Source organism: Hemitrygon akajei, chromosome 32 (assembly GCF_048418815.1).
Source record: "Hemitrygon akajei chromosome 32, sHemAka1.3, whole genome shotgun sequence".
Classification (NCBI taxonomy): Eukaryota; Metazoa; Chordata; class Chondrichthyes; order Myliobatiformes; family Dasyatidae; genus Hemitrygon; species Hemitrygon akajei.
In genome coordinates, this window is record NC_133155.1 from 40,332,031 (window position 1) to 40,358,514 (window position 26,484).

The following is a 26,484-nucleotide window of genomic DNA, read 5'->3' on the forward strand; positions in this document are numbered from 1 at the left end:
CCTAAGTTTGTCCAGCATCTCCTTATAGCTCTTACTCTCTAATCCAGGAATCATCCTGTTAGGTCTCTTCTGCACCCTCTCCAAAGCTTTCATATCCTTCTTCCAATAGGGTGACCCAAACTGCTTTATAAACTGTTCTTGTGTTGGCAGCAGGTTTAAGGTGAACCCGTTAACTAAACAAAACAGCAATATTTTTTCGATGGACAGGAAGGTCTGTGAATCTTTTTGGAGATGTAGGTCTGACATAACTGCCAATGCGACATGGGAACATGGAGTTCAGAAGTGCAAGCATCTAATCAAGTGGATCTGTGTTTGTTTGTAGGGAGAGCCTGGTCCACCAGGGCCTGTAGGACCACCAGGACTTCCTGGGCACATTGTGAGTATTATTAGTGGTTCTTTTCACCCCTATGAGGAGCCTGGTAAAACAGGGAAGCTGCCACCCCTCCTTTTACCTTAAGCCCAACCCTTACCTGCTGTACTCTGAGAGGCCTGAGAAAGAAGAAACAGCCTCTTGCCTTCTGTCCTGAGAAAGCTCTAAGATGTCACAGTGACCCCAGGACTGGTCACACGTATCTCACATAACAATTGGAACCTGAATTATTGAGCACTGAAGGACTCATTCAAGCCGCTAAGATGCTGGATCTCACAAAGACTTTTCCAGTTATTCCCACTCTTTCCCCATAGCCAGCATTATTTTCCTCTCCTGTGAGTTATCCAGTTCCCTCTGGTTAAATGTTCATTTGTTTCGGAGAGCACGTTGTACACTACTGTTTGAATGGATTCCTAGAAAGATCCAGGACCACCCCAAAATAAGACAGTCTTTTTGGTGTAAGAGCACGAAAGATCATTTCCCACTAGTGCACCCCCTCCAATCTACAAGGCCCCACCACGGTGACCAGATCATTGCCCACATTCTGTTTTTGTGCACTTTATGCAGTCCAGTGTAGGACTGTAGTATAGCTTTCTCTGTGGTTTTTTTTTATTACGTAGTTCAGTCTAGTTTTTTGTACCGTGTCATGTAAACCATGGTCCTGAAAAACGTTGTCTCATTTTTACTATGCACTGTACCAGCAGTTATGGTCGAAATGACAATAAAAGTTGACTGGACTTGACATTCACCATGCCCAGAGGTCTGTTGAACTTCTAGCTCCTCTATCCTTGGTGTGTGGGCTGTGGGCAATTGTGAAACATCGTGAAGCTGCCACTGCTACTCTCAGGTGAAAGGTACCACTCAAAGCAGGCTCTCAGCCAATGAATAGCAGGATCCTCTATCCGTGGGAGCAGCCAAGAGTCAATGAATAGGCAGGATCCTGCATATTTTATAGCAGGCTGCAAGCCAGTGAATGAGTTGATGACAACTTTCTTCCTTCTTCTCAGGGCACGGCTGGAATTCCAGGAAGCCCAGGCCCAGCAGGACCACCAGGAGTGGTGAGTTGAGACAAGAGACCCATGCACCCCAGTCATTAAAACACCCCTCTCCCTCTCTCTCCCACACCCTCTGTTTCCACCCTTACCTCTGTCTGTGCCTCATTTCTCCTGGAACTGCCCTCCTGAACTTTCACATTCCACAGCGTTGCTCACATCTTTCCTCCTCTGACTGTTTATGCTTCCAAATTTGCTCTTTTATAGGGAACAAAGGGTGATCGAGGGCCGATGGGAGAAAGAGGTCTTCCCGGCATGGCTGGATCCCCTGGTCCCCCTGGATCACCAGGGTTAATGGTGAGTATTCTCCACTGTTGCACCACCTCCCTGCTGCCACTCATCAGCACTCCATATCCATATCGGGACAGCATGGAGATCGGGTGGACAGCATTATCACAGGGTGATGGGTGAGCTTTTGTATGGAGAACTTGCCACATCTAGTATGACCCTGGTCAGGTCTGGGCCTTCTCCTGATTTAGTTACCTTTGGGATGTAGGATTATAGCTGCATAGTATTTATGTTGGCAAAGATTAGTGAGATGAAGTCATGGTGGAGATAGAAGAGTCTTAACTAGTTCACACTAAGAATTAGAATTGAAAATACACGTGGACTAAGATGTTAGCTATCCTGTGCTATCATCAGTGGGATCATCAGTTGATTTGCCACCTGTCTTCAGGAGTTTCGGCCCATTTGTGATCAAGACTCCTTCGAGGTGGTGGGCCAGCAGTGCTAAAGCACCACCTCCCACTGATGAGCTTAAAAACTTGGCATCTGCCTCTATCAGAGTTGTTGGTCGCTTCCATCCAACAGATAGTCTACTCTTCAGGTATCTATGCAGCTACTGAAGAGTTTACAAAAGATCGATACACTGTCCGACTATCTGCCCCTCTGGAAGTACTTGTTCCACACCCATGATGATCCTGTCTCTGCTGCCTCAGCTACAGCCCTGCTGGTTGACTTGATCTCTCTTCCAGTGAAGCCAAGGTCACGCAGCCACTTCTGGAAAGTGAACGCAAAGTAAAGCCACAGAAACCTACTTCGAATGGATAGCATGAGACCTTCCACCCTCTGCCTCTGCACTCTGATCTTAATTCTGCATACTTGGTTAACTTGCGCTCATGGGCTTCATCGATGTTGTCTTCCCAGGGGACTGTGAGTTCACCAATAACCACTTCTTTACTGGTGTCAGACCAGACAATTATCTTGGGACGCAATATGGTGAAAACTATTTGCTCTGGGAAACTGCCTTTCCCGTCCAGGTCGGCCTTGACACATCAATCACTGGCTGAAGAAAGTATGCTTGATCGTGGGCCTGCGCTGTACACCCTTGACTTGGAGCCTTCTTTCACAAATGATATGCGATGTTTTGTGCAGCATGGGGCATGAGATAAGTTGTGCTGCAGTACTCTCTGCTCAACCGCTTCTGTTACAACTTTGAGAACGTTGTTATGTCTCCAAGTGTCCATGCCTCTGCATGCACTCAAAATATGTTTAAGTGTTCCCTTCTCACCATAAGCAGCACACCTGTCTGTCTTATCTTCATACCAGGTGTTGGGAGCAGGTCATACACTGCTCTGTATAGAAAAGAAATGCAGAGCGGTTCCATCTGTCACAGAACATTCCAAGATAGATGTCGTTGTTCAACACTTTCCCACCAGGTCCAATAACCATATAACAATTACAGCACGGAAACAGGCCATCTCGGCCCTTCTAGTCCATGTCAAACGCTTACTCTCACCTCGTCCCACTGGCCTGCACTCAGCCCATAACCCTCCATTCCTTTCCTGTCCATATACCTATCCAATTTTACTTTAAATGACAGTACTGAACCTGCCTCTACCACTTCTACTGGAAGCTCATTCCACACAGCTTCACTCTCTGAGTACAGAAATTCCCCCTCGTGTTACCCCTAAACTTTTGTCCTCTAATTCTCAACTCATGTCCTCTTGTTTGAATCTCCCCCACTCTCAATGGAAAAAGCTTATCAACGTCAACTCTATCTATCCCCCTCATAATTTTAAATACCTCTATCAAGTCCCCTCTCAACCTTCCATGTTCCAAGGAATAAAGACCTAACTTGTTCAACCTTGTCCAAGCCCCTTGTTTGGTCAGGCCAGCTGCTTTAGCTAACCTCTTCTCCTCTTCTACTTCATATTTCTTGTATTACAAGCTCACGACGCTGCTTACCTGTAGAAGATGACTACCACTTGTGGGTTGTCCATCCAAGTCCCTGGCAGCCGAGCTGGGTGGCCCCAGCCATCTCCTTGTGCTGCAATCTAGACTCTGCCTCATCAACTGCTGCCCAGGCTGACCACTTCCTGCCTGATCTCACATCTGGCTGGGTGTTCTTGATGACAGGGTCTTTTGAGTCTCGAAGCATCAGGAATGATCCTACCTTGGCTACCTTGATCTCTTCAACATGGGATTGCACTGGGATGGTAAGTTTTGTCTGGCTACTGTGGAATGCAACATTAGTGAGGCTGCTTGGTTCTCCAAGCCACTTCTTCATATACTTGTTGATCTTCTGTTCCATTGCCTCAACATGGGACATTGCCACTTCATAGACAGTCAGTGGCCACATTATCCGTGGCATCAGTCCATACTGCAAGCACCACAACTTCAACTTGCCAGGCAAGCCACACTTGTCGACAGACACCAGACTTTTGCTGATCTGTTCTCCTGTCTCTTGAACCCTCTTGGTGTCTCTCAGCTCCTCTGTGTACCATCGCCCGAGGCTCTTAACTGGTTGGTCCTGAATGGATGGAATCTCCTCTCCACAAAGGGTGAAATAAAAGTCAACCAGCTTTCCTCTCCTAAGAACAAAGCTCTTTGACTTCTTGGTCTTGAACTTCATTCTTCCCCAATCCATTAGCTCCTCAAGTCTAGATAGTACACTATCTAGACAAAGACCCCATGCCTTTGTGTCCCATTCCCAGCAATCAGCCTGGACTGGTGATTGCACTGGATACTGTGCACCAGATACCACTGGTGCCCATGTCCACATTGCGGACAAGGCGGGTCCCAGCAAGGAGGTGACATGGAGGCTTGTACCAGCTCATCTATACGGCTCACTGCACGGGCTGCCTGCTACGCTAACTTTGAAGAGATGCGAAAGGATTTAGAAGGAGTGGATTGGGACAATTGTTTTATGGGAAGGATGCAATAGAGAAATGGAGGTCATTTAAAGGTGAAATTTTGAGGGTACAGAATCTTTATGTTCCTGTTAGGTTGAAAGGAAAGGTTAAAAGTTTGAGAGAGCCATGGTTTTCAAGGGATATTGGAAACTTGGTTTGGAAGAAGAGAGATACCTACAATAAATATAGGCAGAATGGAGTAAATGAGATGCTCGAGGAATATAAAGAATGTAAAAAGAATCTTAAGAAAGAAATTAGAAAAGCTAAAGAAGATACGAGGTTGTTTTGGCAAGTAAGGTGAAAATAAATCCAAAGGGTTTCTACAGTTATATTAATAGCAAAAGGATAGTGAGGGATAAAATTGGTCCCTTAGAGAATCAGAGTGGACAGCTACGTGTAGAGCCAAGAGAGATGGGGGAGATTTTGAACAATTTCTTTTCTTCGGTATTCACTAAGGAGAAGGAGATTGAATTGTGTAAGGTAAGAGAAACAAGTAGGGAAGCTTTGGAAACTATGATGATTAAAGAGGAGGAAGTACTGGTGCTTTTAAGGAATATAAAAGTGGATAAACCTCCGGGTCCTGACAGGATATTCCCTAGGACCCTGAGGGAAGTTAGTGTAGAAATAGCAGGGGCTCTGACAGAAATATTTCAAATGTCATTAGAAACGGGGATGGTGCCGGAAGATTGCCATATTGCTCATGTTGTTCCAATGTTTAAGGGTTCTAAGAGTAAACCTAGCAATTATAGGCCTGTAAGTTTGATGTCAGTGGTGGGTAAATTAATGGAAAATATTCTTAGAGATGGTATATATAATTATCTGGATAGACAGGGTCTGATTAGGAACAGTCAACATGGATTTGTGTGTGGAATATCATGTTTGACAAATCTTATTGAATTTTTTGAAGAGGTTACTTGGAAAGTTGACGAGGGTAAAGCGGTGGATGTTGTCTATATGGACTTCAGTAAGGCCTTTGACAAGGTTCCGCATGGAAGGTTAGTTAGGAAGGTTCAATTGTTAGGTATTAATATTGAAGTAGTAAAATGGATTCAACAGTGGCTGGATGGGAGATGCCAGAGAGTAGTGGTGGATAACTGTTTGTCAGGTTGGAGGCTGGTGACTAGTGGTGTTCCTCAGGGATCTGTACTGGGTCCAGTGTTGTTTGTCGTATATATTAATAATCTGGATGATGGCATGGTAAATTGGATTAGTAAGTATGCAGATGACACTAAGATAGGTGGCGTTGTGGATAATGAAATAGGTTTTCAAAGTTTGCAGAGAGATTTAGGCCAGTTAGAAGAGTGGGCTGAACGATGGCAGATGGAGTTTAATGCTGATAAGTGTGAGGTGCTACATTTTGGTAGGAATAATCCAAATAGGACATACATGGTAAATGGTAGGGCATTGAAGAATGCAGTAGAACAGAGTGATCTAGGAATAATGGTGCATAGTTCCCTGAAGGTGGAATCTCGTGGATAGGTTGGTGAAGAAAGTTTTTGGTATGCTGACCTTTATAAATCAGAGCATTGAGCATGGGAGTTGGGATGTAATGTTAAAATTGTACACTGCATTGGTAAGGCCTATTTGGAGTATTGTGTACAGTTCTGGTCACTGAATTATAGGAAAGATGTCAACAAAATAGAGAGAGTACAGAGGAGATTTACTAGAATGTTACCTGGGTTTCAGCACCTAAGTTACAGAGAAAGGTTGAACAAGTTAGGTCTTTATTCTTTCGAGCGTAGAAGGTTGAGGGGGGAAATAGAGGTATTTAAAATTATGTGGGGGTCAGATAGAGTTGACGTTGATAGGCTTTTTCCATTGAGAGTAGGGGAGATTCAAACAAGAGGGCATGAGTTGAGAGGGGGCAAAAGTTTAAAGGTAACACGAGGGGGAATTTCTTTTATCAGAGAGTGATAGCTGTGTGGAACGAGCTTCCAGTAGAAGTGGTAAAGGCAGGTTCAGTATTGTCATTTAAAGTAAAATTGGATAGGTATATGGACAGGAAAGGAGTGGAGGGTTATGGGCTGAGTGCAGGTCAGTGGGATTAGGTGAGAGTAAGTGTTCGGCATGGACTAGAAGTGCCAAGATGGCCTGTTTCCGTGCTGTAATTGTTATATGGTTATACGCAAGAGGCTGAGTGCCAGGCCTGAGGGTGAATGCAGTTAAGGCCCAGTGTGGTTCTTTCATTTCAATAGAGTAAATTATAGTCATCAGATATGAGAGGGAAAGTTATACGGTTAGTCGATGAATCTTCTGTAAAGTGTGCAACAGAACACTGTGGGACACTTACTGACTGCTGTCTGTGTCTTCTTCCATTCCTTCAGGGAGAGCCTGGCAGTGATGGTCCAATAGGAAAAGAGGTATGTTGTCAAAATTATTCCAGCGTCAGGCAAGAGTGGCATTACCAGAGAATAACTGAAAGCTGGGGGTCTAAACTCTCCTGGATATGAAGCAGTGAAGCAGCTCCTGGTTCCAGCAAAACTCTCCTGGATATGAAGCAGCTCCTGGTTCCAGCAAAACCGATACCTGCAAAGCCACAGGTATCCTGCTTGAGTCTCTCCAATGTACCAGATGTAACCCATTCCAGTAAGGAGCCCACATCAGGAAGTATAGGAGGATTGTCCTCAAATACAACATCCCAGCAGGACTGTGGCTGCATTTCTCTTGGAATCCAAGTCAAAGCTTTTATGGTTTTGTTATACAGCCAGTTTTCTAGCAATCACACATGTAGATTTTCAAATTGATGATACAGGAAAGGAAATATCCAGAGACCCTGTATGCTTGCACCCTGCCCAGCCTCTTTGACACAACCATCTCACTAGTCTCATTCCTGAGGTCTCTACAACCATGATCAGATACTTTGTGCATTGGGGCTGCTCTCTGCATTTGACACCTCACGGGGAAACTGCTACATGTGGTTTATTTCATTCATCACGAGTGAGCACAAGAATAGAAAAAAAAATGAGATTAGGAGTAGGGCACTCAACCCCTCAGGCATGCCTCACCATTCAATGCAACTATGACAGGCCTCATCTCTTCTCCTGCCTCCAGTGGCCCAAATACCCAAATCTTTTAAGATGCATTTACTACCTGCTCTTTAAATACCCTGAATGATGCAGCCTTTGCAACCCTCCAAGGGAGAGAATTCCAGAGATTCTCCACATGCTGCAAGAACTTGTTCCTTGACAAGTCAGTTTTAACATCTCCTAAATCTTGTAACTATGTCCTTTGTCTGAGACTTTTCCTCTACTGAAATCAATTCATTATCTGTCCTTCGTCATCTTTAGAATATTGTAAAGATCTAAAGATCTAAATCCTTCGGCTACCTTTGAGACGACAGCCCTCTGATCCCCAGAATTAGCCCAATGTGTCTCCTTCAGACTGCCTCTAACACTTAATCCTTAAAACAGGACTAAAACTGCACTTCATTCCAGGTGTGATCTCACCAGTACCCTAGACTTCACAGCCATCTTGTAAGAAAAACCAATTTGCCATTTACCTTCCAAACTATCTTCTGCTCACCAGTGCCTCTGCAACTAGACTCATTCACCCTGTCCGTTGTCTCTGAGACTCTGTTCCCACCCGCACCAGGCTGACGGCTCGTACCTACTGCCCTTTCTCTCCCCATGTTTTGACCAGAGATTTAAAGTTTGTAGTTTTTCAATCATTTGCCACCAAGAAGACCCATTACTGTACTTTTAATGATCCATTTCTTATTGTTAATGCCTGTGGTCACTAGAAGGTAGCTCTCATGTGTCCTTCCCCTTTTCAGGAGTGACAGCCCCTTTTTTAATCCCTCCTTCCCACTAATACCTTTCTTTCACTGTGACACGAGCAATTCTCTCCTCTTCAGTGAAACCCCTTGTGGTGAACTACATATACCTGTCTGGACACGCCCCCCCTGCTGACTGCTCCTGTGGCCCCTCTCACTGACCGTGGCTGCTCCCACAGACCCTGGTATAAAGGCGATTGAGGCCTGAGCCCTGCCCTCAGTCTCCAGGATGTAGTATGGTGGTCAACTACTGCTTGTTCTTTCTTCCAGTCAATAAAAGCCGATATCTTGCCTCACGTCTCAGAGAGTTATTGATGGTGTATCACCCCTCAAGTCCCTCTGCCTCACCATTGTTTTACAACCCTTGATTTGCCCCTTCCTTGCTTTGACAAGGGTTTACAATCCTCCCCTTGTTCAGCCTGCTCTCTTCTTCAGCTGCTATGTTGAAATTCCATGTGGTAAGCCAGACTTGTAGTTCCTTGGACTCATTCGTGGTGGGTAGCACAAAACGAACTGGCAGTAGTGGCCTTTCCACTTCATGGACTTTTATCCATCACATCTTGTGCTTTATTTCCAAACTCTAATATTCACTGTTCTTCTCCCTTAGGGATCACCTGGTGTTCCTGGGAGTGTGGGGCCTCCAGGGGCAAAGGTAAGACATGACATGATGTTTAAGGTGTTTGAGGGGAGGTTAATGTAATGAGATAACTCAACTCTGCTCTGAACCAATGACATATGTAAAGGTGTTACACACCCAGCATATGTTAATAACTCATTTGAGGAAGGCATTCATTTCACTGGCTGAGTAATGTCATCCCCGCCCCAACGTTTGTGCAGCTCACTACGTGAGCATTGTCCACCCACACAGTGTAGTAACCCAGATTTTGCTCTCCACAGTCAACAATACGCCACAGTGTAGGGCTTCCATGCACCAGTTCACAGGCCACCACTTGCTGCTGCCCAACACCAGCTCTCTGTCGTCTGAGACACAATGGCCGTGCTGAGAGGCAATTGCAGGACCTCAGCAGAGCAATCATGTGGCGCTTCAAGTGGGGCTCCAGCAGTGCCCAGGCTAGATCTGTTGGAGAAATAAGGAACTTGTTTAAGGTCAAAATTTCAAAGTAATATATGTCAACATATACAACCCTGAGATTCATTTTCTTGTAGGCAGATGCAGTAAATCCAAGAAATACAGTGGAATCAGTGAAAGACCACTCCCAACAGGACAGATACACAACATGTGCAAATACAAAAGGGAAAAATAATAATAATAAAGAAATAAGCAATAAATATTGAGTACACGAGATGAAGAGTCCTTCCCATGAGGCAGTGCGGCATGGCAGCCTTTCAGACCTGGTGTTAGTTTAATTTTCTAACTTAAGTTTGATACGCAATTTTCGATTAGGGCACAATGGATAACAGAGCGGCTATCTACCATTGCCAGATACAACAATACAGAGATCGTCCAAAAACAAACCTTCACAAAGATCTGCTGGTTGAAGTACGCGACCTCGGCTTGCTGAGGGGAACGGGCCTACATTCCTCGGACTCGCCTGATGCTGGTAGCCGGAGATGGAGACGTCGTAAGTGATGTGCGAGGAAGCGGAAGCGAGGGAAGCGGGCAGGGGTCCGTTCCAGACAAAAAACCGAACCCTAGCCAGCTGGCTCTCCCGTCCATTCTGTTCTCCAATGTCCACTCCCTGGACAATAAAACGGACTACATCCGACTCCAACAAAATACTCAGCGGGAGTACAGAGTCTCTGTGTACGTTTTCACAGAAACATGGCTCACTGAAATAATTTTGGACGCCGCTATTCAGCTAGACAGGCTCGCCTTGTTTCGTGCGGACAGGGATGCAGCGGAGTAAGACTCGCGGCGGTGGTTTGTGTATTTACATCGTCATGGAATGGTGTAAGAACTCTGTGCTGGTTTCCAGACACTGCTCATTGCTAGTGGAGTTTGTGGCTGTCAGATGCAGACCATCTTATTTGCCATGGGAATTCAACTCTGTTCTTGTATCCGGTGTCTACATTCCCCCCAGCGCTATTGCTAAGGAGGCGCTCTGTGAATTGTACGGGGCTATTAGCGAACTGCAGAATGCACACCCTGATGGACTGTTTATTGTCGCCGGTGATTTTAACCGCATAAACCTTAAGTCGGTGCTCCCCAAATTCCATCAGTATGTGGACTTTGCAACGAGAGGGGAGAATGCGTTGGACCTTACTTATACAATCATCCCCGACGCGTACCAGGCAGAGCCACGCCCCCACCTCGGATACTCAGACCACATCTCTGTTATGCTAATCCCAGCATACAGACCGCTCATCAGGCGCTCCAGAGCAGTTCAGAAGCAGGTGAAAACCTGGCCATCAGGAGCCATCTCTGCTCTTCAAGACTGCTTTGAGCACACTGACTGGCACATGTTCAGGGAGGCTGCAACCGATGGCGACTCTACCAATTTAGAGGAGTACACAACATCAGTGACCAGCTACATCAGCAAGTGCATTGATGATGTTACTGTGTCCAAGACCATCACTATACGCGCTAACTAGAAGCCATGGGTGACCGCAGAGGTGCGTGCGCTGCTGAGGACCTGCGACTCCGCCTTCAGAGCAGGCGACAAAGTAGCTCTAACAACAGCAAGGGCCAAACTGTCTCGGGTCATCAGAGGGGCAAAGCCTGCACATGCCCAGCTAATCCACAGTTACTTCCAGGACAGCGGTGACACGCGGCGCATGTGGAAGGACATCCAGGATATCACCAACTACAGGACAACATCACCTGACTATGCAGGTGATGCCTCCCTCCCAGGTGCGCTGAATAACTTTTACGCCGGTTTTGAGGCGGAAAATGATGTGGCGGCAAGGAAGTCCACCCCTCCTACAAATGACCGGGTGCTGTGTCTCTCCGTCGCCGATGTGAGAAGAACCCTGTGCAAGGTCAACCCACGAAAGGCTGCTGGACCAGACAACATCCCTGGTAGAATGCTCAGAGGATGTGCAGACCAGCTAGCAGATGTTCTCACTGACATCTTCAACATCTCCCTGAGCAGCGCCACTGTTCCAACGTGCTTCAAGGCCGCCACCATTGGCCCTGTGCTGAAGAAGTCTTCAGTGTCCTGCCTAAATGACTACCGTCCTGCTGCACTTACATCCATCATCATGAAGTGTTTTGAGAGGCTCATCATGAGGCACATCAAGACCCTGCTGCCTCCCTCACTGGACCCCCTGCAGTTTGCGTACCATCCCAACCGCTCAATAGATGACGCCATTGCTATCACCCTCCACCTGGCCCTAACCCACCTGGACAAAAAAGACACATACGTTCGGATGCTGTTCATAGACTTCAGTTCAGCATTCAACACAATCATCCCTCAGAAACTGATTGGGAAGCTGAGCCTACTAGGCCTGAACACCTCACTCTGCAACTGGATCTTAGACTTCCTGACTGGGAGACCTCAGTCAGTCCGGATCAGGAGCAGCATCTCCAACACCATCACACTGAGCACGAAGGCCCCCCAGGGCTGTGTGCTCAGTCCACTGCTGTTCACTCTGCTGACCCATGACTGTGCTGCAACACACAGCTCGAACCACATCATCAAGTTCGCCGATGACATGACCGTGGTGGGTCTCATCAGCAAGAACGACGAGTCAGCTTACAGAGAGGAGGTGCAGCAGCTAACGGACTGGTGCAGAGCCAACAACCTGTCTCTGAATGTGATCAAAACAAAAGAGCTGGTTGTTGACTTCAGGAGGGCACGGAGCGACCACTCCCTGCTGAATATCGACGGTTCTTCGGTAGAAATTGTTAAGAGCACCAAATTTCTTGGTGTTCACCTGGCGGAGAATCTCACCTGGTCCCTCAACACCAGCTCCATAGCAAAGAAAGCCCAGCAGCATCTCTACTTTTGGGAAGTCTGAGGATAGTCCATCTCCCACCCTCCATCCTCATCACATTCTACAGGGAGAGCACTTTGAGCATCCTGAGCAGCTGCATCACTGCCTGGTTCAAAAATTTAACCATCTTGGATTCAAGACCCTGCAGCAGATAGTGAGGTCAGCTGAGATCATCGGGGTCTCTCTTTCCGCCATCACGGGCATTTACACTACACGCTGCATCCACAAAGGAAACAGCATTATGAAGGACCCCATGCACCCCTCATACAATCTCTTCTCCCTCCTGCCATCTGGGAAAAGGTTTTGAAGCATTTGGGCTCTCACAACCAGACTATGTAACAGTTTCTTCCCCCAAACTATCAGACTCCTCAATACCCAGAGCCTGGACTGACACCTTGTCCTGTTTATTATTTATTGTAATGCCTGCACTGTTTTGTGCACTTTACACAGTCCAGTGTAGGTCTGTAGTCTAGTGTAGTTTTCTCTGTGTTGTTTTTTACGTAGTTTAGTCTAGTTTTTGTACTGTGTCATGTTCACCATGGTCCTGAAAAACGTTGTCTCATTTTTACTATGTACTGTACCAGCAGTTATGGTCGAAATGACAATAAAAGTGACTTGACTTGAAAGTGAGTCAGTTCTGTGGGAACAGTTCAGTGATGGGGCAAATGGGGCAAGTGAGGCAGTATGGTTCAATGGGCTGAAGGGCCTATTTTGCACTGTATATCAATAAAAAAAATAAAATAAAGTAATGCTGAGTGAAGTTATTCTCTTTGTTTCAAAAGCCTGATGGTTGAGGAGTAATAACTCTTCCTAAACATGGTGGGGTGGGCCCTGAGTCTCCTGTAGCTCCTTCCTGATGGAGCATGGACTGAGTGGTGTGGGTCCCTGATGATTGATGTTCATTTGCTGCGACAGCACTCCATGTAGATGTGCTCAGTGGTGATGGGGGGGGGGGGCTTTACCCCTGACAGATTGGCCTGTATCCACTACTTTTTCCGTTCAAGGACATTGGTGTTTTCACATCAGGCTGTGATGCAGCCAGTCCATATACTCTCACCACACATCTATAGAAGTTTGTCAAAATTTCAGAATGTTCTGAAAGTGTTAAGAAACAATCAACTGTTGTGGGAGACATGGAGGAACCATGTTCTCCACCTCTCCCTCCTAGGCTGGCCTGCAGACAGAGTGGTCACATTCCTGGGCCATAATCCAGAGATCTGCAGTAAAGAGGAGATGCACATTGCAGTCCCGTTAAACAATTGGAAATGTGATTCCATGTCTTCAGTGAAAAGCTGGAATGGAAAACCAGTGTTAACGTTGACCATGAAACGGGCTGGACTGACATAAAACCAGACCAGTTCCATTAACTCCCTCCAGGGGAAAAGTGGCTGCCCTCCTGTCACAGTCTTGCCCAGTGCATCCAACGTGGACAGCTCTTAAACATCCACACCAAGGCAGCCTCACTTGTCACTCAATTCAGAGGACATCTGAAGTGGATAATCTCCTGGTGTTCATGAACTGCCAGAAACAAAATAAATGAATGACTGAATTACTTAATCAATAGGTACAGGACTAATTAATCCACAAAGAAGGTTAACAATAATACTGTGGAGGAGGAAATCTTTGTGATGGCTTTTTGGACCTGTAGCATGGCAGTTAGCATAATGCCTTATATCACCACCGATTGGAAGATTGAGGTTCAATTCCCGTCGCTGTCACCAAGGAGTTTGTACATTGCCCCTGTGACCATTTGGGTTCCCTCCAGGTGCTCCGATTTCCTCTCACATTCCAACATATGGTTAGAGTTAAAAAGCTGTTGGCAATGGAAACACGACAACACTTGTGGTTGTCCCCAGTGCAATCCCTGGTGATTTGATTTGATGCAAACAACACATTTCACTGTGTGTTTTGATGTAGAATTGACTAATAAATCAAATATTTATCTTATTTAAAGGAGTTAGATATAATTCTTGGGGCTAGAGGGATTGAGGGAGATGGGGAAAAAGCAGGAACAGAATTAGGATAATCACCCATGATCATATTGAAAGGCGGAGCAGAAATGAAATTTCAGATGGCCTCTGTCTCCTGTTCGTTCAGTGAACTTGTTCAGCAGCTTCACAATCGCAGCTAATATTTGTTCAGAAGAAATGGGATGTCCAGGTACTCCCATTTCCAGGTTTTGTTAAGAAATAGGAAGAAGAATCTTACTTTAAATCTGCTGACCTATGGGGGATGATTGGTATCAACCCAAACAAGTATCGTTCATCATATAGTCGAAGTGCTGGGTCCTCTGATACTGTACCAAGCTGTTGTGCTGTTGCTTAGATACACAAAGTGGTGGGTACATGGAAGGGGTTGTGGTTGAGGCAGATACATTAAGGGTATGTTAGAGGTTCTTAGGCACATGGATGAATGAAAAATAGGGATCTATGTAGGAGTGAAGGATTAGATTAAGAGGTCAACACAACATTGTGGGCCGAAGGGCCTGTACTGTTATGTTCTATGCACGTTCACAGACAGCAGTAGCTACCACACACTGCTCCCACTAGTGATGGGAAATTCACTAGGGAATGAATTGCTAATCCCTTCTCTTTGCTTTCTTTCCAAAGGGTGAACCAGGAAGACCAGGAGCGAAGGGAGCCCAGGGTGAGAGAGGAATGCCTGGCGTGTCCTTTGGATCAGGCAAGAGTGGTGGAATGGGACTACCTGGACCTCCCGGAACCCCCGGTGCTCGGGGAGAACGAGGGTTACCTGGACCGCCAGGACCTGCCGGTGCTGCTGGAATTCCAGGAACACCTGGGTCTGCGGTATGGAGTGCTCCTCATCTCATCAGTGATCAATGTAGATAAGCTGTTTTCAGGACACGACTGTGTGTCACCGGACCATGCATCCCATGCAGTTGTTCTCAGCATCACTGGAAACTCTCCATTCCTCAGGGAACTGTCCTGATCAAAGGCACTGCTGCCTGAGAGGTCCTCATCCTAAGATACCCTGTTTACCTTCCAGTGGTTACCATAGAACCATGGTTCCCTTGCTGTGGTTACCAGAAGACTGCTGGGTCTTTGGACCAGCAACCAACAGGAGCGACCTTTTTGGTTGTAGGTGTCACAGGGAGAACCATACAAACAGCTGCTTGTGTCTGCTCTGAAATTGTGTACAACATGACAGAACACTAGGACTTGACTTTCCAAAAGCTGGCAGGTTTAAGGCTGCCACAACTCACAGACACCACATTATGCCTGCTCATCTGAGTTCTATCCTGGAAGAAATCTTGCCAAAAGCCTCAACATAATCCAAATAAACCATATCCATTATAGCAACCAGTACTGTGTCACCTTTCCCATCTGTGGGAACATTGTTCTCTGCAAGAGAATACGAGGCCTCACATTACAATAACCTTATACAGCTGTCTTTGTATATCTGAGGACTGAGTGACTCACCAAATCATAGATAACACAACATAGTTTAAAGCAACGAACACAAAGTTTATCTATAGTTTATATCTCTATCTGATCAAAGAACCAGCCAGGCCACTTCCATGTTCAAGACTAAGCTCAGCTCACTGGTGTTAGAGAATGTGTTTTGTAAAATGTCTGTGTAATGTGTGGCAGAGCCGTACGCACAGGTTTTCTAACCAATGTAACAATCCTGTTAGGCAGCACATGGCATTTTCAACATGAGACTCTTAGCCAGGTACATTATCAATCGAGGGCCATGTGCTGAAAGTAACACAATGGTCACTTTCCTTCCATCAGGGAGAAGCTGTTAACTTTGATGAGATCAAGAGGTTAATCAGACAGGAAGTTATGAAAATCTTTGACCGTGAGTATGTTCTTACTTGTTTGTAATAACACAAGGCTATTTGGCCAATAGGTCCATGCCAGCTTCTAGAGGAGCAATCCCATCAGTCATGTTGGCCTATAATTTACTGGATTATCTATTTTGCCCTTCTTAAGCAAAGGAATATTTGGACATACTACGTAACATAGAATATGTTACACATTATTATGCAAACCTTTTAATCTACTGTAAGGTCAATCTGACCCTTACCTCCGATATAGCCCTCCATTTTTCTATCATCCATGTGCCCAGTTTCTTAATGTATTTGCCTTTACCACTCTCTTTGTAAGAATACTTACCCCCCTGACATACCTCCTATACTTTCCTCCAGTCAACTTAAAATTATGCTTCAATTCTCCTGACCTCACATGTGGCTTATGAGGATACAAAGATTTCTGTCAGCTCTCTCCTGTTTTCCCTCTTTCAATAACTGTGGGAGAGATCACATAAGGCCTTGGGGATTTATCCACCTTAATTTATTTTCAAAGACCAAACTGAAAAACAAATTAAGGTGGATGAATTCATATTATCTTCTTTGTAAACTCAACATGTCCTATGTATTAACATACACCACACAACATACACTAAACGTCCTATATTATTAACATACACCACACAACATGAATAATGAAAGAAAGCTGGAGACTAATGTCAAAGCAGATACAAAAAGCTTTTTTAACTATAAGGAAAAGAAAAGATACGTCGCATCTGCAATTTCTCCAGTTAGCGGACGACTTCCTCCCACACCGCTCTTGAAGTAGTGGGAAATTGCGTACGAGGCAAGTTACAGCAGTGGTTTGCCATTGCCTTCTTCAGGGTGAGTTTTTTTTCCCCAAAGATCACCTGCTCTTAACCCAGCACGGATGAAAAGCATGCAGGGGAGCCGGCTGGATTCGAACTCAAGACCTCCTGCCCCTCAGTCCGGCGCTGATGCCACTGCGTCACCAGCCGGCCTTTTTAAGTATATAGAGGGTAAAAGAGAGTCGAGGGCAGATATAGGACCAATACAAAATAATGCTGGAGATATTGTAATGAGAGATGCAGAGATGGCAAAGGAACTGAATGCATTTTGCAACAGTCTTCACAGCAGAAGACGTCTGCAGTATACCGGACATTCAGGGAAGAGAAAATTATGCAGTGAAGTGCAGTGAAAATTATGACTGAGAAGGTGCTCAGGAAGCTTTATTGTCTGAGGGTGGATAAATCTCCTGGACCTGATGGAATGCACCCTTGAGTTCTGAAGGAAGTAGCTGGGGAGATTGCAGAGGCATTAACAATGATCTTTTAAGAATTGATAGATTCCAGCATTGTACCAGATGACTGGAAAATTGCAAATGTTACTCCACTATTTAAGAAGAGTGGGAGGTAGCAGAAAGGAAACTACATTTGGTTGAGAAGTTGTTGGAATTGTCGGATGAGATTACAGAGTACATGGAGGCACATGACAAGATAGTCCTGCCTGAAAAACCTACCGCAATTCTTTGAAGAAATTACAAGCAGGGTAGACAAAGGAGATACAGTAGATGTGGTGTACTTGGATTTTCAGAAGGTCTTTGACAAGGTGCCGCACAAGAGGCTGCTTAGCAAGATAAGAGCCCATGGAATTACAGGGAAGTTACTAGTGTGTGTGGAGCATTGGCTGGTCAGCAGAAAACAGAGAGTGGGAATAAAAGGATCCTATTCTGGCTGGCTGCCGATTACCAGTGAAGCTCCACAGGAGCCAGTGCTGGGACCGCTGTTTTTTACGATGTATATTAATGATTTGGACTAGGTTTTAATGGATTTGTGGCTAAATTTGCCGATGATACAAAGATAGGTGGAGGAGTGGGTAGTGTTGAGGAAATTGAGAGCCTGCAGAGAGACTTGGATAGTTTAGGGGAATGGATGAAGAAGTGGCAAATGAAATACAATATTGGAAAGTGTATGGTCATGCACTTCAGTGGAAGAAATAAACAGGCAGACTATTATTTAGGTGGGGAGAGAATTCAAAATGCACAGATGCAAAGAGACTTGGGAGTCCTTCTGTAAGATACCCTAAAGGTTAACCTCCAGGTTGAGTCGGTTAGAAGGCGAATGCAATGTAGGCATTCATTTATAGATGTATAGAATATAAGATCAGGGATGTGATGTTGAGGCTGTACAAGGCACTCGTGAGACCACACTTGGAGTATTGTGTGCAGTTTTGAGCTCCTTATTTTAGAAAGGATATACTGACATTAGAGAGAATTCAGAGAATATTCATGAAAATGATTCCGGGAATGAAAGAGTTACTGTATGAGGAATGTCTGGCAGCTCTTGGGCTGTATTCACTGGAGTTCAGGAGAATGAGGGGGATCTCATAGAAACACTCCGAATGTTAATATAGAAAACCTACAGCAAAATACAGGCCCTTCGGCCCACAAAGTTGTACCGAACATGTCCCTACCTTAGAAATTACTACACTTCCCCATAGCCCTCTATTTTTCTAAGCTCCATGTACCTGTCCAAAAATCTCTTAAAAGACCCTATCGTATCCATCTCCACCACCGTTGCTGGCAGCCCATTCCATGCACTCACTACTCTCTGCATAAAAAAATTACCGCTGACATCTCCTCTGTACCTACTCCCAAGCCCCTTAAACCTGTGCCATCTTTTGACAGCCATTTCAGCCCTGAGAAAAGGCCTCTGACTACCTATACAATCATGCTCCTCCCACCACCCCTTCTGTCTCTTTCACCAATCAACTTCCTAGCTCTTTGCTTCATCCACCCCCCCCCCAAGTTTCACCTATCGCTTGGCGTTCCTCTCTCCCCTCCTCCCCAATTTTCAAATCTACTCTTCAGATTTTTTTTCTCCAGAAGGGTCTCGGCCCGAAACATCGACTGTACTTTTTTCCATAGATGCTGCCTGGCCTGCTGAGTTCCTCCAACATTTTGTGTGTGTTTGTTTGAATATTCAGTCGGTTTCAAGGACAGAGCCATCAAATGCTCCTCATACGTTAACCCTTTCATTCCTAGGATCATTCTTGTAAACCTCACCAAACCCATCAGGGAACAGCTTGGTGGCTTTACGAGAGATGCCACTTATAGGCAGAACAATGCTTTCAATAGACACGATTCCAATCTAGGTGTCTCCCCAGAGACATGGTTTTCCACACTCCAGCCCATCACCACTCACATTGCTCAAGTTGTGCAGGCGACCAATCCCTGTGAGTTGGGCTTTATTGCTGGCTCAGCTCCTGTCTGGAAGTGAAATACTGCTGGAGCGGCCTGGGTAGCAGCAAATTCTTGTTCTGTTGTCCACTCCAACCCAGAGAGGTCTCCCAGAGTGTAGGTTCAGCCCATTAACACACCTCATTCAAGAGCACAAACTCACCTCCCACAACATCTCTCACACAGCTCATTCCCTTCTCCAGCTCCAGCCCAGATAGCTCCTCCTGTCAATCCTGGGCTGCTCTGTGAAGCCGGCTCACCCTTTGGCTTCTTCTGGGTAGCAATATTGTGGGTGTAGAATGAGCAGATGGGAGCAGCCTTCCCAATCCAGTCTGTGGATTGAAGGAACCACTAATGAAATGGGAAAGTGTGTCACTTTACTGAAAAAATTATTTTTAATGTATGCATCATTTACCTTGCATTAAACATTGTTGAAATGAAGACTCACCGTTCATTATGCACAGGTAAGTGATACTGGTCTAGCAGCTGCTGGCATTTCTGCAGAACAAGTTCAGCTAGTTTTGTCAGTCATTTCATCTGGTGTAGTTGCATCACCATCTGGTATAGAACCATAGAACATTACAGTACAGAAACAGGCCCTTCGGCCCTTCTTGGCTGTGCCAAACCATTTTTCTGCCTAGTCCCACTGACCTGCACCTGGACCATATCCCTCCATACCCCTCTCATCCATGTACCTGTCCAGTTTTTCTTAAATGTTAAAAGTGAGCCCACATTTACCACTTCATCTGGCAGCTCATTCCACACTCCCACCACTCTCTGTTTGAAGAAGCTCCCCCTAATGTTCCCTTTAAACTTTTCCCCCTTCATTCTTAACCCATGTCCTCTGGTTCCCGCCCCCCAGCCTCAGTGGAAAAAGCCTGCTTGCATTCACTCTATCTATACCCATCATAATTTTATATACCTCTATCAAATCTCCTCTCATTCTTCTATGCTCCAGGGAATAAAGTCTTAACCTATTTAACCTTTCTCTGTAACTCAGTTTCTCAAGTCCTGGCAACATCCTTGTAAACCTTCTCTGCACTCTTTCAACCTTATTAATACCCTTCCAGTAATTACGTGACCAAAACTACTCACAATATGGAAGGGCCACTGCCCAGGACCAGAAAATGCTGCAGAGGTTGTATTTTCAGCCAACTTCATCATGGGCACTAACATACATTGAGGACATCTTCAAAAAGTAGCATCCATCACCCTCGATACCCAGGACATACTCTGTTCTCATTACTACCATCAGAGAGGAAGTACAGGAGCTTGAAGGTACACACTCATTGTTTTAGGAACAGTTTCTCCCCCTCGGCCATCAGATTTCTGAATGGACAATGAACCCATGATGCCCACCTTACTACTTTTGCTCTCTTTTTTCACCACTTATTTATCTTTATTATTATTAGATATATTTCTTATTATAATTTATTGTACATTTTAGAATCACACTGTACTGCTGCCACAAAACAACAAATTTTATAACATAAGTCAGTGATAATAACCCTGATTCTGATCTCCAGTTATTGTTGTCTTGATCCCTCAGCCATGCTGAGCAATATATTTTATATCAGTGTGTGGTTAAAATGCTGCAGTCACTCAACTGAAACCAATCCACCTTTGAAGCCCTACATATCGTGCAGTACAGCTGAGCTGAAGTTCGCTAACTTTGTGTTGGCTTCCCATTTTATGCTGCCTGCCACTTTCAGCACCAGCTGTTCTTTAAGCAGAGGAGGTGCTCAGTAAAGGCACGCATAACAGTCTTCCCATTAGTCTCGCAGCCCACCTTAACTCTGCCAACATTTGTATTTATAAATTGACATTGAGTGTGGAGTAGGCCCTTCCAGCCCTTCAAGCTCAGCAACCCTGATTTAACCCTGGCCTGATCACAGGACAATTTACAATAACCAATTAACCTACCAACCGATAGTCTTTGGACTGTGAAAGGAAGCCAGAACACCCAGAGGAAATCTATGGGGTGGTCACGGGGAGAACATACAAACTCCTTATAGACAGCAGCGGGAATTGAACCTGCATCATTGGTACTATGAAGCGTTGTGCTAACCACTACATTACCATGCTGCCTCACAGCTCCAATGAGCAGGATGTGCTGTCTACATGGAGTCTGCACATTCACCCTGCGACTGCCTGAGGCTCCCCTAAATGACCACACTCTCCACCTGGCCACGCCCCCCACCCGACATCCCAAAGACCTGCCATGAGGCCAATTAACCTGTCTGAATTGCCCTCGGTATGTGGTAGAATCTGAAATGAGCTGTGGAGAAAGAAAATAGAATTAGAGTGATCAATGGCCAGTGCGGACTCGATGGGCTGAAGGGCCTGTTTCCCTACAGTATGACTCTACAATTTTGTTTCCATCATTTGCTGGTGGGGATTAGACGTTCCTGGAGTGAATATTGAATAGGAAACTGTAGTTCATTCAATGCCCGTTCTCTATTTTGCAGAGAGAATGACTTACTACATGGCGAGCTTCCGTTCTTCGTCAGACGATGCCAGCCCTGGAAGGCCAGGACCCCCCGGCAAAGTCGGACCCCCCGGGCATCCAGGGCAGCCAGGACAACCTGGATTGCCAGGACAGATGGGCAGAGATGGACGGCCAGGATTACCAGGACCCAAAGGTATGGGGCAAAGCCACTGTGTAGGTTTGGGAAGAGCGGCTGCATTAACGCTTAAGTGAGCAGCTGCAGATTGGTGCAGTCCCCCAGCTCCAGCGTCTCAGATTTGATCCCGACCTCCAGTGCAGTCCTTATGGAGACTGTTTCACTGTTTGTAGACACCTGCACCAGGCACTCTCTGCGTTCTCTACCAGCTGCTAAAGCTGAGCAGTTTGTCTGCTAATTGGCCATCGTAAATTGTCTCTGGTATGTCAATGAGTTTTAGGAAGTGGGTGGCTGGGGGAAGTTGGTGAGAAAATATCAGGAATAAAATTGTCAATGGGTACTTGAGGTTTGGTATGCTCAGTGGGCCGAAGGGCCTCTGTGACTACTTGAGTGAGTTCATGGTGCCTGACTGGTGGGGAGTTGAGGGTTCAGGCTCAGGTTGCTTCGCCATGTTTGGATTTTCTGTTCCCCCAGACAGTCCTCCCTCCATCATTGGCCTCTGGCTCAACTTCTCTGCCTATTGCTTCTGGCATAGGACAAGGTCAGTGGCACTGTCAGCTCAAATGGTAGGACATCTCCTTCTAATGTGCTCTGTCTCCTTGCAATGTCTGCACTCGATTTATGCCTCTGATCATCTTGTACATCTCTGTCAAGTTGCCTTTCATCCTCCTTCACTCCAAAGATAATAACTCCAGCTTGCTCAACCTATCTTCATAAGACATTGTCTCTTATCCAGGCAGCATCCTGGTGAATCTCCACAGCAAAAGCTTGCATATCCTTCCTATAATGAGGTGACCAGATCTGAACACAATATTCCAATTGTGGTCTAACCAGGGTTTATAGAGCTGCAACATTACCTCATGGCTCTTGAACTCAATCCCCCAACAAATGAAAGCCAACACATCATATGACATCTTAACCACCCCATCAACTTCTGTCAAATTAAACTCATTTCTGAGGTGAATTGCTGACACAGCCAGTGGAATGGCCATTATCTGTGGGAGGGTCCAAGCTGAGTAAGGGGTCCTAACCCTGTTAACAACAAAATATGGAAGTGGGGAGCAGGAGTGTGTGGAATGGAGAGAAGGCTGAAGATATTAATGTACTCCTGTACTTTACATGTGAGAGATGTCTTTCACCAAAGGACAGCTGGAAGGGTTTAAAACAAGCTCCCTTCAGCAAGGTGGTGTAGCTAATCAATATAATTCAGGAGAGGGAGTTACTTTGTGTTTGACTTGAAAACAGCAATGGAACCTACCTGTAGAATTGGCACAGCTCAGCCCTGCTACCAACCAGCTTCTTCACCTGCCCCAAAAGCCCCCTCTACACAGCTACCAATCTTAGCACTGGACAAAAGACCATCCTCTTCCCCACGCCACTAGCAAAGGTTGTCTCCCCTTCTTTCTCTGCCTTGCCCCAGCTCTATCTCCAATAGACTGAGCTGCACTCACTGATAGATCACCAGCATGTGGAATTGCTCAGACTATGCCGACCCTGTCCTGGTAGTGTGTACTGGAAAAATGTCATGTGACCTCTCCACTTACTCTGTCCGTGCCTTGGAATGTGATGAGACAGTGAAGAAGGATGTAACCTGTACCCAACTTGCACTGTCCCTGTCCTGGCAATGTTGAAAGAACGGTTAATAATTTCTTACTAAATGCAAGCTACTGAAAGGTTCCTGGGGAATGGTTGGGAATATGGAGATCAGCCATGATGTCATTGAATGATGGAGCTGGTTTCCAGAACTCATGACCTAATCTAGTCCCAGTTGGTGTGTTGTATGTAACTTAAATTATTCACTTCTATTGAATCTGTTTGGATTATTTAAAGGTGACTCTTTATTAAACGTTTAATGTTTTTACTTCTCATTAGGACCAATTGGCCTAAAAGGAGATAAAGGCGATAAAGGTGTGGGTCACATGGGAGATCCTGGTTCACCTGGGCCACAAGGTGAGTTATTCTTCTGCTAATCTGTCTGTAAACATGCCTTACCCCAGCAATGCAGTCTGAGTGGGGGGCACCTGGATTCACATGCTTCTTCACAGCATCTGCCCATGGCAATTAGCAGAGATGAGGGAGTCATATGGAGGACTACAGGCATCTTCAGAAGGACTGGTGTGTCTGTACTGACATCAGATGGAGGGAAACAGGACCAGTATGTCCCAGTAGGCATTGTCATTGGAGTAATTAACCACACTTCAATGAATTGGGGCACAGCAGAATGCCATTCAGCCAGTTCAGTCAGAGACTGATCCATCTTGCCCCACCACCAGCACTATGCATAACACTTATTTTTAGACCATAAGACATAGTAGAGAATGCTTCTCTGCCATTCCATCATAACTGATCCTGGATCCCACTCAACCCCATACACCTGCCTTCTCGCCATATAGAAACATAGAAAACCTACAGCACAATACAGTCTCTTTGGCCCACAATGCTGTGTTGAAAATGTACTTAGAAATTACATAACTTTACCCATACCCCTCTATTTTTCTAAGCTCCATGAGTCTCTTTTAAAAAAAAACCCCTATTGTATCTGCCTCCACCATCATCGCTGGCAGCCCATTCCACACACTCACCACTCTCTGCATAAAAACCTTACCCCTAACATCTCCTCTGTACCTATTTCCAAGCACCTTAAAACTGTGCCCTCTCGTGTCAGGACTTTCAGCCCTGGGAAAAAGCCACTGACTATCCACACAATCAATGCCTCTCATCATCTTATACACCTCTCATCCTCTGCTACTCGGAGGAGAAAAGGCCATGTTCACTCAACCTGTATAAGACATGCTCCCCAATCCAGGCAAAATCCTTGTAAATCTGCTCTGCACCCTTTCTATGGTTTCCACATCCTTCCTGTAGTAAGGTGACGAAAAATGAGCACAGTACTCCAAGTGGGGCCTGACCAGGGTCCTATATGGCTGTAACATTACCTCTCAGCTCTTAAACTCAATCCCACAGGCGATGAAAGCCAATGCATTGTATGCCTTCTTAACCACAGAGTCAACCTGAGCAACACACACAAAATGCTGATGGAACGCAGCAGACCAGGCAGCATCTATAGGAAGAAGTACAGTCAACGTTTCGGGCCGAGACCCTTCGTCAGGACTGCATTTTGTGTGTGTTGCTTGAATCTCCAGCATCTGTAGATTTCCTTGTGTTTGCATCAAACTGAGCAGCAACTTTGAATGTTCTATGGACCCGGACCCCAAGATCCCTCTGAACCTCCACACTGCCAAGAGTATTGCCATTAATACTACATTCTGCATCATATTTGAGCTACCAAAATGAACCACCTCACACTTATCTGGGCTGAACTCCATCAGCCACTTTGCAGCCCAGTTTTGCATCCTATCAATTCCCGCTGTAACCTCTGACAGCCCTCCACACTATTCACAACACCCCCAACCATTGTGTCATCAGTTCCTCATCCAGATCGTTTATGAAAATCATGAAGAGAAGGGGTCCCAGAACAGATCCCTGAGGCACACCACTGGTCACCGACCTGCATGCAGAATATGACCTGTCTACAACCACAGAATATGGCCTTCTGTGAGCAAGCCAATTCTGGATCCACAAAGCAAGGTCCCCTTGTATCCCATGCCTCCTTACTTTCTCAATAAGCCTTACATGTGGTACCTTATCAAATGCCTTGCTGAAATCCATTTACACTACATCTACTGCTCTACCTTCATCCTTTGATGCTCTAGGTACAAGCTCAAAGCCGACAAATGCTCCATACATGTTAACTCCATCATTCTCAGAATCATCCTCATGAACCCCCTGTGGAATCTCTCCAATGACAACATATCCTTTCTGAGATACCCGGCCCAAAATTGTTGACAATACGCCAAGTGCGGCCTGACTAGTATCTTATAAAGGCTTAGCATTATCTCCTTGCTTATATATTCTATCTCCCCCCTTGAAATTAATGCCAACATTGCATTTGCCTCCTTTACCACAGATTCAACCTATAATTGAGCCTTCTCCCCATTAGATGATAGTCCACTCTATTGTTTCTTTTACTTAGCCTGTTGGATGCTCTCTGAAATCTGCCTCCACAATTCCCCTGGCAGTGCATTTCTACTCCCTGGGGCAGACCTTCATGAATAATACCAGACTGTTTGACCCTGAGACTACATATCTCCCACCCCTAGCGCCTCATATCTCAGAAGCAGTCAGCCTCTGACTGTCAGCCCCACACAATGTGAAAATATGCCTGGTTCAGACAGTGGGGTATTAGACCTTTCCATTACTGTCAGCATCCAGCCCTCTGCTCTCTGATATCACTAGTTGTTTATGGATTACTGTTCCTCTAGTTCATGGTGCCAATTTGAATTAATCAATGAGAGTGTCCAATCTTTTGCCTTTCCCTCGCAGGTCCACCTGGACTTCCAGGATATGGTAAAATCGGTCCACCAGGTCCCACCGGCCAACAAGGAATCCCAGGTGTTCCAGGGCCACCAGGTCTTCAAGGACCCACTGGAAAAGATGGCCGTTGTTTGCCATCACAATGTGCCATGCAGATGCCAGAGCCTTATAATGCCAAGAATTCAAAAGGACCATCTTCCTGGATTAATTAATAAAGACTTACATTTTTA

At 45.6% G+C, this 26,484-nt stretch overlaps 1 protein-coding gene across 1 annotated transcript; it reads left to right on the forward strand.

Moving 5' to 3' along the window:
- The first annotated feature begins 297 nt into the window (after positions 1-297).
- Positions 298-26,484, forward strand: LOC140719778 (uncharacterized). Its single transcript, XM_073034646.1, has 10 exons — positions 298-376; positions 1,378-1,428; positions 1,630-1,719; positions 6,881-6,916; positions 8,936-8,980; positions 14,835-15,032; positions 15,981-16,047; positions 21,725-21,898; positions 23,753-23,830; positions 26,264-26,484. The coding sequence occupies exons 3-10, from the start codon at positions 1,654-1,656 to the stop codon at positions 26,464-26,466; spliced, it is 867 nt and encodes a 288-aa protein (XP_072890747.1). The 5' UTR covers positions 298-376; positions 1,378-1,428; positions 1,630-1,653; the 3' UTR covers positions 26,467-26,484.

Excerpts from the sequence above, each read along its gene's own strand:
- LOC140719778 (XM_073034646.1), top strand. The coding sequence starts at position 1,654 with ATGGGAGAAAGAGGTCTTCCCGGCATGGCTGGATCCCCTGGTCCCCCT. Across the intron at positions 6,917-8,935 it reads ATGGTCCAATAGGAAAAGAG|GGATCACCTGGTGTTCCTGG; the intron begins GTATGTTGTCAA and ends CTTCTCCCTTAG. Across the intron at positions 15,033-15,980 it reads CAGGAACACCTGGGTCTGCG|GGAGAAGCTGTTAACTTTGA; the intron begins GTATGGAGTGCT and ends TCCTTCCATCAG.